At 43.3% G+C, this 17,152-nt stretch overlaps 1 protein-coding gene across 1 annotated transcript in view; it reads left to right on the top strand.

The window, feature by feature from the left end:
* Positions 1–17,152, top strand: part of LRRK2 (leucine rich repeat kinase 2) — a 143,107-nt gene that overhangs the window by 77,123 nt on the left and 48,832 nt on the right. Inside the window, exons 35-41 of the mRNA XM_055118275.1 lie at positions 854–1,008; positions 3,553–3,699; positions 3,806–3,997; positions 4,650–4,796; positions 8,764–8,864; positions 11,679–11,869; positions 16,904–17,064. Of these exons, the coding sequence (XP_054974250.1) occupies positions 854–1,008; positions 3,553–3,699; positions 3,806–3,997; positions 4,650–4,796; positions 8,764–8,864; positions 11,679–11,869; positions 16,904–17,064 (1,094 nt within the window). The remainder of the gene's footprint in view (positions 1–853; positions 1,009–3,552; positions 3,700–3,805; positions 3,998–4,649; positions 4,797–8,763; positions 8,865–11,678; positions 11,870–16,903; positions 17,065–17,152) is intronic.

Raw genomic sequence — 17,152 nt, forward strand, 5'->3', positions numbered from 1 at the left:
TACTCCTGGCGGTGCCTAGGGGAGCATATGGGATGCTGGGAATCAGACCCGGGTTAGCCATGTGCAAGGCAAATGCCCTACCCACTGTGTTATTGCTCCAGTCCCACACTGTTCACTTTTAAAATAAACATTGAATTTGATAGCTTAAAACCAGTAAATTACGTTTTATATGTATGATAACTATCTGGTTTGCCATTGACTATTAATATATAATGATTAATTTTATTTTAATAAAAATATGTAGCGTATATAATTTTTACATGGTGCTGATATTTACATAAGATTTGTATATGATTAATATTTATAATTTTAGGGTGTGTGTCTTCTCTACAGTGCTGAGAGTTATGCAGGGAAGGCTGCATGTAAACAATGGTGGTGCTGTCTCCATTAATTTGTGGGAGTGCTTGGTGATCTGAGGAGAGGTGGCATCACAGCAGAGACCAAAGTTCTAACCCTGTAGTATAGAACTTTGTTTTGCTTTGGAAAATGTGGAATTGTAATTGAACATTGAAAAAGACTTACTGTGTTGATTAATGATGGCAGCCAGTTCTAAAAAAAGATGTAGGTTTTTTCTATGATGTGTATTTTTTCCAGTCTTATTATTATCTTCATACTTACTTAGCATAACTGTATTTACTTACTCTTATTAATATTATTTTTGTATAATATTATTAAAAATATTCCGTGTCTGCTACACCTGAATATGCATTTGAATCATTGAGTTTTTGACAGAAGCAAAGAACATTACGAAAATTTGCATTTCAAGTACTTACCTAGAATTCACTGATTTCGTGTGTTGAAGTTCTTTGGTCAGCAGGTGTGAAATGTATGACTGTGCTATTTCTTCGTCTAGTCTCTCTGATCACAGACCAGTGATTGAGCTTCCCCATTGTGAGAACTCTGAAATTATCATTCGGCTCTATGAAATGCCTTATTTCCCAATGGGATTTTGGTCAAGATTAATCAATCGATTACTAGAAATTTCACCTTACATGCTTTCAGGAAGAGGTATGTATTTAATGATAGTATTCAGGGAAAGTTGTAGGGGTGGGGGATACATATTAAAATTAATTTGTCCATTCCAAGAATTTGCCTTACTGGTAAAATGATAACCAGAAAATATTATCAGTTGTAAGGCAACTGATAAGGAAACTGTTAAAATGTTTAGGTAACCCCCTAAAAACCTCACATTGGCCAAAAACTAATATATATATATACATATAAACTGTGTTGTCAAGAAGAAACTTCTCAGTTCTTCAAAGTCTATTCGTCCCTCTCTTAGACACATTTACAAGTGAAAGTATCTTGCTTTCCCAACCATTTTAGCCTAAAAGTAAGCTTTCTGAAAGGCGATATTACTAGAAGTTCTTGGTTTAAACACATGCATGCATGTGCATACCCTCAGACAGAAGAATAAATAAGCACAAATTGTAAATGGCGATGCAAATTGGAGTGTTTCACTCAGATTCAGACCATCTGACTTTTGGCACAGGCAGTAAGATATCTGAGAATTTACAGTAAAAAACCAAGTATTTATAATGTTAGTGTGTCCTTCTAAAGATTCCTTAATGCATTAAAGAGAAAGTATCATTTAAAAAAATTACTGTTACACAAGGGCTAGAGCGATAGCACAGCGGGTAGGGAGTTTGCCTTGCACATGGCCAACCCGGATTCGATTCCTCCATCCCTCTTGGAGAGCCCGGCAAGCTACTGAGAGTATCCCACCCGCACGGCAGAGCCTGGCAAGCTCCCTGTTGGCATATTCGATATGCAAGAAACAGTAACAACAAGTTTCACAATGGAGACATTACTGGTGCCCACTCGAGCAAATCAGTGAACAAATGGATACAGTGCTACAGTGCTACAAGTGTTACTGAGTACTGGAATAAAAGCCTTTGTCTTAGAGGCAATTCATCAACATATCAGTAAACATATTGCATTAAACAGCTCAGGAGGTACACATTTCACCAACTTCTTCTTAAAAGTTATGAAAATTTATTTATAATTTTTTCTTTCTTAAACATATTAAATTACCTAACACTATAAACCCCAAACCTATCTTAATTTATTGGTGGGGCATTTTATTTCTTTTATTGAAAATTATGGGTAAAATGGTTAATATTGCAAGTAGTACCTCAGGGTAAGGACCCTTTTCACCAACGACTCCAATACATTGTATCAAAGCAAGCATTTCTTTGTTTCTCTCAGAGCCTGTGCTCAGGGTGAGTGCAGTTGTTTCATCAGAAAGAAGTGGTATGATTGATAGTTAGTCAATGATTGTAGGATAACATTGGTTTGTCATTTCTCCCTGGTTGCCGGGAGCTTAGGTTTATTGTTTTACTCCATTCACAGTGCTCCTGAGGCACTCCCATTCCCCCCTGTTTATCTTTAACCTCTCCTCTGTGCTCTACTTCCCCTATCTGTGAATCACCCATATCCCCAAATCAGACCCTGTGACTTGCAAGGTCAGGTCAGATCCTTATAAGGACTCTGGAGTTCATATTTGTAAGTAAAATATTGCTTTTCTCTTTTATGCTATGTCCTTTGCAGTTTACTTTTGAGCAATGCCCATTCCGTATAGACACAGGAAGACAGTTAATGCTACGCTTTTGTAACTTGGGAGTTAATTGACTCTAAATAATATTTACTCCTGGGCATCTGTTATAGTTCTCAACTTAAGCCTCAGTTGCCCTTAGTTCCCAGCACCCCCAAAGCAGGGTCCCCATGAAGGGACTGGATGGACTCAGGGCAAGCTATAAGCTACCCTGGCATCAAAACGGACAGGCCGACTGCCATAAAACTCGTAATAAGTTAAGAACACGGTCGTGGACAAATTCTGTCATGACCCAAAGAGAAGTGACTGGACAAGGACCCTTCTGGGGTTAGGAAGGAACAATCTTGCCTGAGGACTATAGTCTGGGGTCTATAGCGAGGTGTCCCCAGGAGAGCCACCCTATAAGCTTAATGTATCTCTTACTGTGTACATACAAAATGACTAGGACGCTTATTAGGAAGCGAATCTAAGATGATTGTTTATGGACTAAGGAAAGGAGGAGTATGTCCTTAGATGAACTATTCCGCCCTTGGGCAGGTCTCCTGGCAGGAGAGATCTTTGTCTTAGAAGAGCTTTCCCAGAAGGAAGGGCTTTACACACACGTGGTTGTGCAGTCTGACCTAGGTGTCGTTGCGACCCCCAGCTCTGGAGGTTGGGCTCTTGCCGAAGGCAGCGAGACTGGGCGAGAGGAGAGTAGCAGGGGAAAGGAGGAGACGGGAATGAGGAGCAGTGGGAGACTGGAACTGGGTGCTCAGTGAGACTGGAACAGGCGCATGAGGAGAATGGAATAAACTGCGGGGCCAAGATCGGAATAAACGACGACCGATCACCAGCCAGCCTGGTGGCCCTGTTCTCTCCTTCATGCGTCTGTTGGCGGTGGCTGCAGGCTGGGGTGGGGACGCGGCTCCTGGCCACGGAATGCACGTGGTGAGAGAGCGCCTTATTCACTTTTTTGAACACATAAATGATATATTTTGATCCACTTAACCTTCTCCCAGAGCGAGCTCTTCGCCCAAACAGAATGTACTGGCGACAAGGCGTCTACTTGAATTGGTCTCCTGAAGCTTATTGCCTCGTGGGCTCCGAAGCCTTTGACAATCACCCCGAGAGCTTCTTAAAAATCACTGTTCCTTCGTGTAGAAAAGGTAAGGCCATGAGAAAAATCTTCAGCATGGCTTTGTGGTTTCCTTCCCTGCTTGCAGCAGCACCTGCTTAAACAAGGTACTGATGACTCTCCTTTGGGTTGTGCAGGCTGTGTGCTCTTGGGTCAAGTTGTGGACCACATTGACTCCCTTATGGAAGAATGGTTTCCTGGGTTGCTGGAGATTGATATTTGTGGTGAAGGAGAAACTTTGTTGAAGAAATGGGCATTATATAGTTTTAATGATGGTGAAGAGCATCAAAAAATACTGCTGGATGACTTGATGAAGAAGGCTGAACAAGGTGTGTGTAGGGACTACTTATAGGTGTTTTGTGGTGCCCTTTGGATTTGGTTTAAGTGACTCCTGCCACATAAAAGTATTCTCCCTTTCAAGGAACTAGTCTGAAGCTAACTGCTTTAATTATCATAACAGTTCAGAAAATAATTATATATATTACCAGTTAAATACTAAAAATTATACTTATTAGCAGTACTAATCTCTAGATTCAGAAAAGTCATGCTTTAAGAGTTTGGAAACTGACTTAGCTGCATTAACCTCACCTGTGAGAAAGGAGACCAGCCAGGCTGCCTCAGAGAAATGGTACAAGGACTTGACTAGCTGATGCCTGGGAACCACGTCCTTATTGCACACAGGACATGTGCCTGGATGTGCCTGGACAGCAGAATCATCCATCACACATCAGCTTGCAGAGGCTGTTCCGAATTCTAATTCTGATGGATGAACCTAAATGAATTTTCTTTAATTCCAGAGAAATACTAATTGAAACTTTTACATGTTTTCAGTGTTTGTAGAGGATGATACTATTGTTCAGGTACCTAGAAGGTGAATTAGAAATATAGAAAATTTGTCATTAATTTTATTAGTCAAAAACACAACTTTGTGTACATCATTGATCATTTATTTTTAAAAAGGTTTATTTATGTGCTTCTCAGGAGACCTTCTCATAAACCCAGACCACCCGAAGCTCACCATTCCAATATCTCAGATAGCCCCTGACTTGATTTTGGCTGACCTGCCAAGAAATATTATGTTGAATAATGATGAACTTGAATTTGAACAAGCTCCAGAATATCTCTTAGGTAACTATTTTTGTTGGGTTGAAGACAAATGTTAGGGTGAAGTATTTCTTTATGCTTTATAAGGATTCAAATGCAGTCATTATATTGTCATAGCTGTTAGTGTCTCCATATTCTTGTGCGAATGCTTCTCCTTCAGAGTGACATAGCTTGATGTCCTGCCCTGATACAGATAGCGATTTCCTTTCCACACCGTACTTGAGTCTGACGCATGTGAGGAGAGGGCTGCGATGGGCACACCCGTGTCCATGAGACATGTCTCCCATTTGCCCTAAATGCTGGGCAGTGGAATCAGAGAAGGAAGTTTGCAGCTAAGAATGCACGATTTTAGTCTCAACAGGACTACAGGTGAAAGAGGAGCCATCTCTCTGTGGTCACAGTAGCAGTGTTGTTGTTTCTGGCTTGGGGCCACTCCCAGGCTTTTTTCTGGCCCTGCATTCAGGGATCACTCCTGGCAGTGCTTAGTGGACTCATATGTGGTGCTGCATTGGGATGGCCGCATCAAGGCAGGCAAGTGCCCTACTAACTGCACTGCAGTTTTCAAGACAATTCTGAATTCTCATAAAATAGCTATTTTAAAAATGGACTTGGGGACAAAAACTCAGAGGCTTTTATTGGTGACATTCTTGGGTTCCGCAAAGTCCTGAGAGTCACTGGGCTCATTTAATGTAAAATATTTGCAGACAATCCACAAACTTAAGTTTGTGGAACATTTGTTATGAGTGTCTACATAAAATTTAAGTTTCTACAGCAAAAATGCCTAAAATAATTCTGTTAAATCATTATTAGCCAAAAAAATGTCCAAAATTGGGCCATGGCACCAAGAGGCAAATGAATTGCTTTGTGCCTTGATTCTTTTCCTGTTGGAAATTTACCTTGAACATGACTGACTGTTTTGGCACTCTAAGTAATTAGAGCTGTTAGTGATAGTGCCTTAGGCAAACAGCTGAACTTTCATCTCTGAGCCTAAATCTCACAACAGGCTTAATTAGCAAGTCTGTGCAGGCTAGGCTCAGAATCTGTTCTCTGTAGAGGAGTCTCACCAGACACAACTCCTAAAATACCCCTATTTCATTCAAGATGGATTTCAGATTTATAAAATCAAGCTGCGTAATGTCTATAGAAATAGTGTTTACAGAGTTAATTTTAAAGTGCTTGAGTTTCATCTTAATTGTGTATATAGGAAAACTAATTGTGTCTTTAGGAAAATGTTCATGTCACTTCTCCATTCCTCCAGTTTGGAGGAATTTTGTTTCATAAGCCCATAGATTCCACGCTTATTTTAAAATAAATAGATAATAAATAAATAAAATATAGACAATGAATTTCCAAACCTGGGATCTAGTGTCAATATGGGTGGATAATTCTTGGTGGTGGGGTGGGAGTCATGTTCTGTGCTATTTAGGGTGCTTAACAGCACTGGTCTCTGTCCACCAAACAGTCTAGCATCTCCCACCAACCCCAGCCCTCCAGGTGTGACCATTGAAAGTATTTGCAAAAGTTCAAAGGTTGGGTGGGCTGGGAACACAGCATATCCTGGTCTGTGTCTTGGCCCAGACCCTCTGGGATGTCTGGTCTTCCTTTGGGCAGGAATAAGTTTCAGGCCTCTGAACTGTCCCTCCCAGACAGCAGTAAGTATCACTAACAGAGCATGCTCTGATGTCGCAATAAATCCATGCTAAGCCTGCTGGAGAGGCACCTGCATGGGATTGTCTGTGTCTTAGGACTAGGTCACTCTTTTCCAGAGAGCTTCAGTAGAAAGTGCTCCTGGTCATGAATTGCTGGGCTGGGAGGCACCTTCGGGCCACTTTTAGTTTCCACCTTGTCACAGAAACAGTGGCAGTCTACACTTTCTTCTAATGGGCAGTGACTCTCCGATACAGAAGGACTTCAACAAAGTCTAGGTCTGCGGCTCCTGCTGGGAACTGTGTGTGTCTCCTAGTGGTGTGTTTCTCTTCCTGCACACCCCCCTTTTCCGTCATTATGGATAACTGCCCAGAGGCAAGTGGAGGTCCACTCCCCTGTTCCCTGCCCTAATCTCCCCGCAGCGTGCACATACCCTGCTCTGACCCTTGAGCTTCTTGGTTTCTGTAAATGGCATTTTTTTCCCCAGAACCAATAGTATTTGCCATGGACTGGTTTTAAAGGTTAATTATTTTTTTGAGTGTTGGATGGAAGGGATGAGAGAATACAAAACTGATAGTTTACAAATAAAATTTTAAATGTGTTTACACTCTGGTAAAAATATGACATAAAAATCTGTCATTTTTGTCTCTCTAATACACAACTCTGAACAAAATAATGTATATTTAAATGTACTTATTATAGTACTTTTGAAAATAATAGTACAGATGCAGAAATATCAAACACAAAATATCTAGGCTGAAGAGGCTTTTATTTTTGAAGCCTAGATCCCCAATATCCCTCCCTCCTTTCCTTCTTTCATTTCTCGTTTCTTCCTTTCCCTCCCCTCCCCACCCCCCCTCCTCTCCCTTTCCCTTCCCCTCTCCCCTCCCCTCCTCTCCTCCCGTCCCCTCCCCTCCTTTGTGTCAGGCACTACTCCTGGCGCATGCTAGGGGCCAAGTCGGTAGCACTTCTAGAGGCGGACCATTTGGTGCTAGAGATCAAATCAGGGTTGCTATAAGCAAAGACAAGTACCTTAAACTGTGTGCGCTCTCTCTCCAGCCCTTAGAGGCACCTTTTTTGCTTTTTAGAAATACCAGAATTTAACACTGTATTTCCTTTTTGATTTTTCTATAAGTTATATTCATAGATATCCACCAGGTAGCATCTTCAGGGAAATTCTATGAGAAACCCAAATATTGTACAGAGATTCACTATGTGTCAGAGGAGAACAATAGCTCATGGGTTGGCCGTGGCTGTCCTCGGGCTCTGTGTATCCTGTACCTGCAGTTCACTGTGCACAATGTGGGGATGGACATGAGGGGTGGGCTAGCACAACAGCGACAACGGAGGAACAAGGGCCTGGGGGCCTGAGATGGAAGGTGTAGGGAAATGCTGGATAATCTGGGTGTGTGAAACAGTCACTCTCACCCTCAGTTGTTTATTACCGACTGTTACCTGGAAAATAAAAGAAAAAAAATTTTCATGGCCAGCTTCTCTCAGGACTTAGCTTCGAGCCCTTGAAGGCAGACCCAGACATGTTTTAAGCAGTTTTTTAGTGGATGTCAGACTCCTATGGGGAGAGATCTGGAAGAGAACTGTAAAGGGATTTTTTTTTAATTTAATTTTTGTGTTTTACACAGTTACAAAGTTGTTCATGATTGTGTTTCAGTCACAAATTTTCCAACACCTGTGTAAAGGGATTTTTGAGGACAGTGGTCAATACAGAATAATCTGTTTTCAATATGAGAGGGCACTTCAGTTGTATAGCTGTCAGGAAATCCATGTCAGGCGTGGCAGGATGAGTGGGAGACTCCGTCTGGGCACCAGATGGGAGTGACGAGTGCCTGCTAGAGTACTGTGGGCTGAGCTGCCATAATACTCTCAGGTGTACTGCCCTTGGGCTTGGCTCTAGATGGACCCCCAAAAAGAATTGTGCTTTGTTTTTATCAGGTGAATAGGAGGTAGAATAATAATGTATGTGGAAGTAGTGACTTTTGATGAAGTGTAATTAAGATTTGAGGCAGTGTAGATTGGAAGCCCCAAGTCAGAGTTGCAAAATGGAACCTAGGAGGGAACAGACGCTGGAGTGAAGACCAGATATCACACATCCAGGGAAAGATGTGGCCTCAGTCGGAGGAGACGAACTGACAGAGCCATATCCATAACGCAGAGAGACCAAGGACAACTAGAGATGCGCCTCTGGGTGAGGGCTGGAGAAGGAGGAGCCTGACTGATTCAGGAATAAGCATCAGGTTTCTTCTGGGTCTACAGCACAGGGACAGTGGATGATTCTGTAGCATTTCTGCTTGTACAGATTAACTGTGTGGTGCTTTCTTTACAAAAGGTGATGGTAGTTTTGGATCAGTTTATCGAGCAACCTATGAAGGAGAAGAAGTGGCAGTGAAGATTTTTAATAAGCATACATCACTTAGACTGTTAAGACAAGTAAGAACTATATTATTTTATTACATTAAATTGTATATCTTAAGTCCCCTGAACTTTAGTTTTGAATGTATTTGTGATGCTGCAAATATTGGCCACATTTCATGCAGAGTGTCCTTGAGTTTAATAATGAAATCTACATTTTTTAATGTTTAATAGAATAAAATGTTTGTGTCTTTATCTCCTAGAAAAAATTTTCAGAAAAACTGTGTTCTGAAAATTCTTGTTTCAGGAGTCAGAGTTATGTATAGGAAGTATTGAAAGAGAGACATTACCATTTTTGTGGTCTTAGATTGTTAAAGAACCAGAGTTCACACATAATATCCCATGAGACAGTTCTTGATTCTTTTTTGGGTTAAGGAAAAGATTTATAGTGGTATGCAGTGGGGAACAAGGACTGGGGTGTGTGGGGGGGAGGGGTGACAGCTCTGAGGCTTCAGGAGTACAGTGCCTAGAGGCCCATGATTTGGACATGTTTGACCCTTACAGCCATTTGGGCCGAACCACTTTCTAGCCCCCGTGTCCTCAAACTCCTCTGTATTGTCTTAATAAAGCCCCATGTCTCAAAGGTGTGGATTCTGGCAGCCAGGGAACTTGGATTTGGCCCAGGGCAGAGCCTCAGGTTCCCTGTTCTGCACTTTGGTGTGGACGGACATGAAGACTTGGTCAGTGTGTACCCTGCTACTGCATCCTGGAGCTTCCCTGTGTGAAGCCTGTGATTGGGCCAGCACGAGACATAGAGGAATGTCTTTAAAGAACTGTCTCCATGCTCTTCAGAATAGCCTGTACACGCCAGGAACTGCTACACCACCTGGAAGGACGCCTGCTCTCTGTAGCTCTTACATACCAGGCCCCATGGGAAAAGAGCATGGTACAATTTATTGGCTAAGCAAAGATTTTTCTTACACTGAGTTAGCTCACCAGTTATTTTCAACAAACAAAGCTTCTGGACAGTATGTGTGCTAATTTTCTTAGATCTATATCTGAGAAATCTTACAATTTTTTTTATTGAGTCACCATGTGGAAAGTTACAAAGTTCTCAGGCTTATGTCTCAGTTATACAATATTCAAACACCCATCCCTTCACCAGTGCACATATTCCACCACCAAAAACCCCAGTATACCTCCCGCCCCTGCCTGCCCCACCCCCAACTGCATAATTGATGAATTTCACTTCATTTTCTCTTTACCTTGATTGCATTCCATATTTCAACACAAAACTCACTATTGTTGTTGGAGTTTCCTCTCAAGAAAGAGAGCCCTACTACCAAGGAAGCATTTGATAATTAGTTTTCCATTGCTTAGAATGAAGAGATATGTAGCCCCACTGCTCCAAGTACATAACTCTTTTTTTCTTTTCCCTTTTCCTTTTTTTTTTCTCCTCCTCCCCTTCCCGCATCTCATAGTATGGTGGATGCCACGCCTCGTTTCTCCTCGAAAATGGGAAACAACCAGGAAAGAGGAATATTTTCTCTTTCTCGGCCGGCGTGGGGCTATTGCTTAGTTAAAAGTCTAAGGAAATAGCTGCTACTTTGATTACCTTCAATATTTCAACAAAAAAACTCAGTTATTGTTTGGAGTTTCCACCCAAAGTCAGACCTGCTAAAAAGGAATCATTTCACATTGCTGACAATTAAGCGATGTTAAGTTTTGGATTTCTCTATAAAGTCCAGGGAAAATTCTGCCAGAAATTGCATAGCCCAGTTCACAGTCCCAATGCATTGCTGTAAGAAGCTGCTCTGGATGCCAAAATGGGTTAGGCCTCTGGAATCAGAGTCTTTAGGTGCAGAGGGTTGAAATCTTATAATTTTTGCAGTAAGAATATGCTACTCTGCATATTCCTGCCCTGACCAAGGTTATGGGAAGTCAGTGGGCTCCTCGAGATTTCAGTGTCCACTATCTCAGGAAAAGTAAGTCCCTTAAGTACGTCCAAATTAGTCCCCCATTGCCCGCTCTGTTACAGTATTTGTATGGATTCATCTCTATTAGTCCTTCTTGACTACAGGAATGAGGAGAGGTCAAGGTGAGAGGAGAGATCTAAATAAAGTATGACTTCTGTCATCTTAATCCATAATTCAACCAGAAATTTCAATTCACTTATCTTAATTTTTTTTGGCTTAACTAAAAATATGTTCTGGAATGTTAATCTAAATAAATTAAATGTTAAAAGTCACATCGTTTCAATAATTTTTTTCCTTTTTTGGTCCAATACCTGGTTATGCTCAGAGCTTACTCCTGGGTCTGTGCTCAGGAATCACTCCTGGTGGGGCTTGGAGGACAATACGGGATCCTGGGATCAAACTCAGTTTGCCATATGCTAGGCAAGTGCTTAATTGCTATACTATATTTCCAGCCCCAGTAAATCACTTCTCTGAATAATGAATAAGTTTCATGGCTATGCTAATATGAAGAGAAGGGTTGGTCCTCAGCAGACTTCTGGCCTTCATCCAGTCAGTGAAGGTGGAGGCTCAGGGCCAGTGGTGGTGGATGAGCAGTGGATGTTCAGATGCTGGCCCTTATGGTCATGTGGCAAAGTTGATTTAACCCATTAGTGGAACCAGTGTGTGCTGACCTTTCACTATAAATTCTGCTAAAAGCAGTGCAAGAAAGCATAGTAGAATTTAAAACCGAAACAAAGTGGAGTTTCAGAACCTGATGCTTTTTCCTGAAAATATGGGAAATGCAAAAGTTCTGTAAGGAAAGGAGGTATTTTTCTGAACCCTGTCTCCTCAGAGCAGTGGTGGCTTTGTGGGTACCTTTAGGAAGGGAATTTGGGGATGGATCAACTTTCCCTGAAACGACTCTCAATTTTTGCAGGAGCTGGTGGTGCTGTGCCATCTCCACCACCCCAGCCTCATATCTCTGCTGGCAGCTGGGATCCGTCCACGCATGCTGGTGATGGAATTGGCCTCCAGGGGCTCCCTGGACCGCCTGCTGCAGCAGGATGCAACCGGCCTCACCAGGACCCTGCAGCACAGGGTTGCCCTGCATGTGGCTGATGGCTTGAGGTAACTCCTGAGTGTCTTGCCGCTGTATAAGGACCGCTGTGGTTCTGAACTTATCTCAGGCTCTGGGAACAGCACCACCCACTAACATTGTGTCCCAGGAACATACCCCAATCAGGGTGAAAAGCACCAGCTCCTGTTCAAGTGGCCTGCTCTGCTAAGACTCTGCGAGCTGTGAACTCATAGCTAGTAGGAGTAGGTCTGGATTGAACTCAGACCTCAGAGCTTATCCCCACTTTGGTCTGCCTGCCCTAAACATGTGGGGGCTGTCACAGTGGCAGGGAGGCTTGGTATGGGGATGGTTGCAATAAGGAAATCTTCCTGTGAGGCGAACGGGCAAATGGTTGTGTGGGTGCAGGCGTCCTTACGCTTCACCCCTGCGGTGGGAGCAGCTGCAGAACCTCAGTCCCTGGAGATGGGAGGGGAAGATTTCCCCTTTGTTCCTTGTTTCTGTTGCTTCTGTCTGGTCCTTTCTCCAGTCTATCAACGTGGCAGTCATGCATGCAGGTGGGGCTCTGGGGAGACTGTTGCCCCACTCGGGGGTGGTCCTCTTCCTCAGGGCACCCTCCCTGCTCTGGGACTTCAACAGAGCTCTCCACTCAGCCCTGCAGAGCCCCACAGTGTGGCCCACCCCTGTGCCCGCTCCTACCTGCTCGAGCTGAGCCCTCCCAGCAGGGCAGCAGCCCTTGGGCTGTGCTGCCCCTCACCCAAGACACCTCCCATGGAGTGAGGCCTGGCTTCTCTCCCCAGTCTGGACCCTGCATTGCTGAGCCTCTGTAAGGTTCCACGCATGTGACCGAGGTGGTGGAGAGGCTTAGCTCTGGCCCAAAGGTCCAGGCCAAGGGTCCTGTCCTGCTCTGCCTGCTCTCTCACCATTGCCTGGAGTTGTTTTCCTTTTGAAGAATGACATGTTGACCAGAGGTTCCAGGTGATGTGCTAGCAAGACCTTTCACCCTGCCCCATGAGCTGCCCTGTGAAATTAGGTTGCTGGAGGAGGGAAGGACAGTGGGCACTTAGCCTGTGTGCCCATTTTCTGGAGGGACTCTGTTGCCTTTCTCACACAGATCATGTTAGCAATGTTTGGAGCCTACCCAGCGAGTAGATTTCCTTCCTGAATGAATACAGAAGCAGTTGGAAATATACAGCTTATTAAATGAAACCTGAAAGGCAGAGATTTGAATTTGGGTTGGCATATCTGCTTTTGAACATTGGGGGGAATCGCATCAGTTTAGTTCACGTGAAGCATACAGGCTGGAGAGGCAATACAGCAGGCCGGACTCTTGTCTTGCCCATGGCTGACTTGGCAGCCCTGGCAGTACATATGCTTCCCCGAGCCCTGCCGGGCATAATCCCTGAGCACAGAGTCAGGAGTAAGCCCAGAGCACCTTTGGGTGTGGCTTCTAAAATAAAAACACAGTTTTGTTTATTTCAAATCTGTTTAGGACCAGAGTAATAGTTCAGTAGGTGGGGCGCTTGCCTTGAATACGGGTGACCCAGGTTTGACCCCTGTCACCACTTATGATCTCTTGAGCCCAGCCAGGAGGGATCCCTGAGTGCAGAGCCAGCAGTAAGCCCTAAGCACCACCAGCTGTGGCCCAGGAAACAAGGGGAGTGGGGAAGCTGTTCGGACCACTTCCCTTCATTTGATTAACTCCAGGCCCTGCTTCTTATTTATTCCAGTGTAGGCCCCAAGTTGCTCATCTGTGAAATGAAAATTGCTGTTTTTGTTGTTGTTGTTGTTCACCCCTGTTTGAAAGACATCATCTCTGAAATAACTTGTTTCAGTTCTCTGAAACCTTACTGTTCAGGACAAATATAGCATTTTCTGATGAAGCGTTAGTATTTCCCCCCTGTGATTTGCCTGATGTTTTTTTCTCAGCATCATATTAAGAAATATTGTGGATTTTATACCATAAGCACTGAGTAGATTTGAGCAGCATTTGATCTGCCCGCACATGGGAATTTCAAAGTTCACCCGAAGGGTTGTCTTCTCAAATGTGCCTCAGTGGGAGCCGTCGCAGCAGCGAGGAGAATGGGCATTCTCTCTACAGTGCCGTCTCTTCAGGCTGCCTGTGGACGGGCAGTCCCTTTCCGCCCTGACTTCCACTGTCACCCGCACTGCTCCTTGGATGGCCCGCTGCTGTCCAGCACCTGTTCCATCTCTGAGCACCCCCTCGAGGCTCTCCCGGGACGGGAGGCCGAGATCAGAGATGTCAGCCGGCTCTGCGCCCCTCCTCTCAGCTTCACTGGTGCTCCTCCATACCTGCTCAGTGAACAGATTCACTGTTGCAGGATCCCTCTTATGAGCTTAAAGAACAAGGTTTCTTATTAACCCTGAAGGTGACGATAATTAGAGAGACTTATTAAAATCAGTTCATTTTCAGAGTATTTGACAGTGTTCATTGTCACCTTATATATAAATTATAGCTGTCATTCTCAGTAAGACCAGATAGGTACTTGCTAATCTGTCAAATATTTTCTATTCTTTTGGAGGCTATTGAAATACATTTTTCAGATTAAATTGTATAATCAAATGCAGTAACTAACCCAGGCAGTTTTCCTTCTCACTGACATTATTTCAAATTAAGTTTAACTATTTTGCTTAACCTTTGAGGAGAAGTTTTCTACAAACATTATGAAAGAGGTATGCATTATGAAGGAATTGGATGTGATTCAATGCTGCCTTACCTGGCTTTGAGGTTCTTCTTCTTAATCTCCCAGCTTTTCTCTTCAGTAGGGCAAAAGTGGCTAATGGACTCACAGTAAGCCCTTAGCAAATTTCTTTTTCAAGCCCATTACTTTCTGTTAAGGTCAACTTCATTAGTACGTTTGTCTTATTTTTCAGCCAAAATTTTGTATAGTGGCATGAATGGGCCTAGTGTGGAGCACACAGCTGCCTGGCACGGGAGTCAGGGTCGATGCAGTTCACTGACTCCTGCCTTTGACACTCAGGCGACAGGAATCTAGTGCATGGCTGACCCTTTGCTCCTCACCCCTCTGGTAGTCCTTGCCTCTAGGGAATGGAACAGATATTGACATGGTACAAACCAAACCTCAAAGCTGAAAGTACACAATGGATTTAAATTCACCTTCAGTGACTCCTTTTTATTTTATTTTAATTTTTTATTTTATAAGTTAGTTCACAATATTTGATTACTTTTAATACTCAGACACCAATCCCACCACCATCATACCTTCCGACCACCAAATTCAGATGTTTCTATCGCAAGCCCCAAACCCCGCAGTGACTCTTTTCAAGGGAGGCCACCTGGAGAACACAGAGCCTGTGGGGTGGGTGGGCAGAACCTGGGCTCTGTGGGCACGTGAGGAGGCAGTGGGGGCATTTGTGAAGGCACCTATGCCGTAGGTTTCTACTACAGACAAGACTGGGTTGAAAGGAAAACTTTATCTTGTTTCTTATTTTACCTTGTTTTTTATTCTCTATCTACAAGGTCAACCATAAGTAAAGCTTTTAATATCACTCAAAAATACCTTTTGCAAAATGCTGGCTGCTTTGTTTATTCCAACTCTCCATACAAAATATTCTTTCTTAACCATACTTATAATAAAATTGAATTTAAAATAATCGCATCTTCAAACATGGAACACTATTAAGTTAGAAAAATAGCTATAGTTTTATTTATTATTTTTCAAAAAGTACAAAATATTTTCCAAAAATGTACCAAAGAGATAGTTTAGAGTTAAGGCATTTGCCTTCCTTATTGCTGACTCTGGTTTGCTTCTCCGCACAACACATGGTCTTCAGAGCACCATCAGAAGTAATTCCTGAGCACAGAGCCAAAAGTAAGCCCTGAGTACCATTGTGTGGCCCCCAAAAAAGAACAAAAACAAAAATCATTGCCATCAAAAGAAATGTACATATAAAAAGAATACAGAGAGGGGCTAGAGCAATAGTACAGTGGGTAGGGCATTTGCCTTGTACGTGACCAACCCGGGTTTGATTCCCAGCATCCCATATGGTCCTCCGAGCACTGCCGGGAGTAATTCCTGAGTGCATGAGCCAGGAGTAACCCCTGTCTGTGCATCGCTGGGTGTGACCCAAAAAGAAAAAAAAAAGAATACAGAGAATTTTAAAAATGGACATAAACTTCTGTATGGCTTTTAGAATATAAAAATTAACAAATGTAATTTTACAACAAAATCCTCTCCATTTTATTTTCAATGCACATTTGAAACTAAAAACTTGAATAAATAGAGCTCAGAAGAACTGGTCAGTGGTTGGAAGCTTGCCACAAGTGTGTGTGGGGGTGGAGGGCAGTAAGGATACAGTTGTGACAATGACAGTTGGGAATGATCACTGGATCACTGTGGACAAGACATGAGTGCTGAAAATAGGCAAAGGGATACACATGATAACCTTTCAGTACTTGTATTGCAAACCATAATGCCCCCCAAAAAAAGGCAGGGGAGAGGGAGGGGGGCAGAGGGAGAGAGAGAGAGAGATGGTGTCTGCCACAGAGGCGGGCTGTGGGAGCTGTTGATGGGAAATGCATTCTGGTAAAGGCACAGGGGTTGGAACATTGTATGACTGAAACTCAATCGTGAGTAACTTTGTAACTGTGCATCTCACAGTGATTGAATAAAAATATGTTAGTTAAAAAACTTGAGTAATTGTGGAGGGATCTGAGCCTTCCTCTGAAGCCTGTTTTCAGGAAGGTGGTCTGTAGTCTTAGCCTGTCAGAAGAGGCATGTTCTTACCCCACCACCAGCTGGCTGTTTCCATAACAGCCTGTTTGCCGGGTTGAACTTGCATGTTTGCCTCTTTCTATATCGTCCCTTAGCTTGGAGAGTCTGTTCAGCAGAAAGCTTCTTAGTGCTTTGCCTTTTTTTTTTTAAATTTTTTATTAGTAAGGTACAATTACAAACTTACAAACTTTCGCGCTTGTGTTTCAGTCATACAATGATCGAGTACCTTCTTGGTGCTTTTCATAATGCATGTACGCTGTTGGGGAGATTACTCTAAGAATTTCGTGATATGGGTTCAGTCTAACAAACAATCCTGTTGCTTTCGGACAGATACCTCCACTCAGCCATGATCATATACCGGGACCTGAAGCCCCACAATGTCCTGCTCTTCACCCTGTACCCTAATGCAGCTGTCATTGCAAAGATCGCAGACTACGGGGTTGCTCAGTATTGCTGCCGGATGGGCATAAAAACTTCGGAGGGCACCCCAGGTGGGTGATGGGATACTCAGCTCACCAACCTATCATGTGGGAACTGAGAGCCGTTGTGGAAACAGTTGCGGTTTTCAACCTTGTGTTC

Source organism: Sorex araneus, chromosome 10, assembly GCF_027595985.1.
Source record: "Sorex araneus isolate mSorAra2 chromosome 10, mSorAra2.pri, whole genome shotgun sequence".
NCBI lineage: Eukaryota > Metazoa > Chordata > Mammalia > Eulipotyphla > Soricidae > Sorex > Sorex araneus.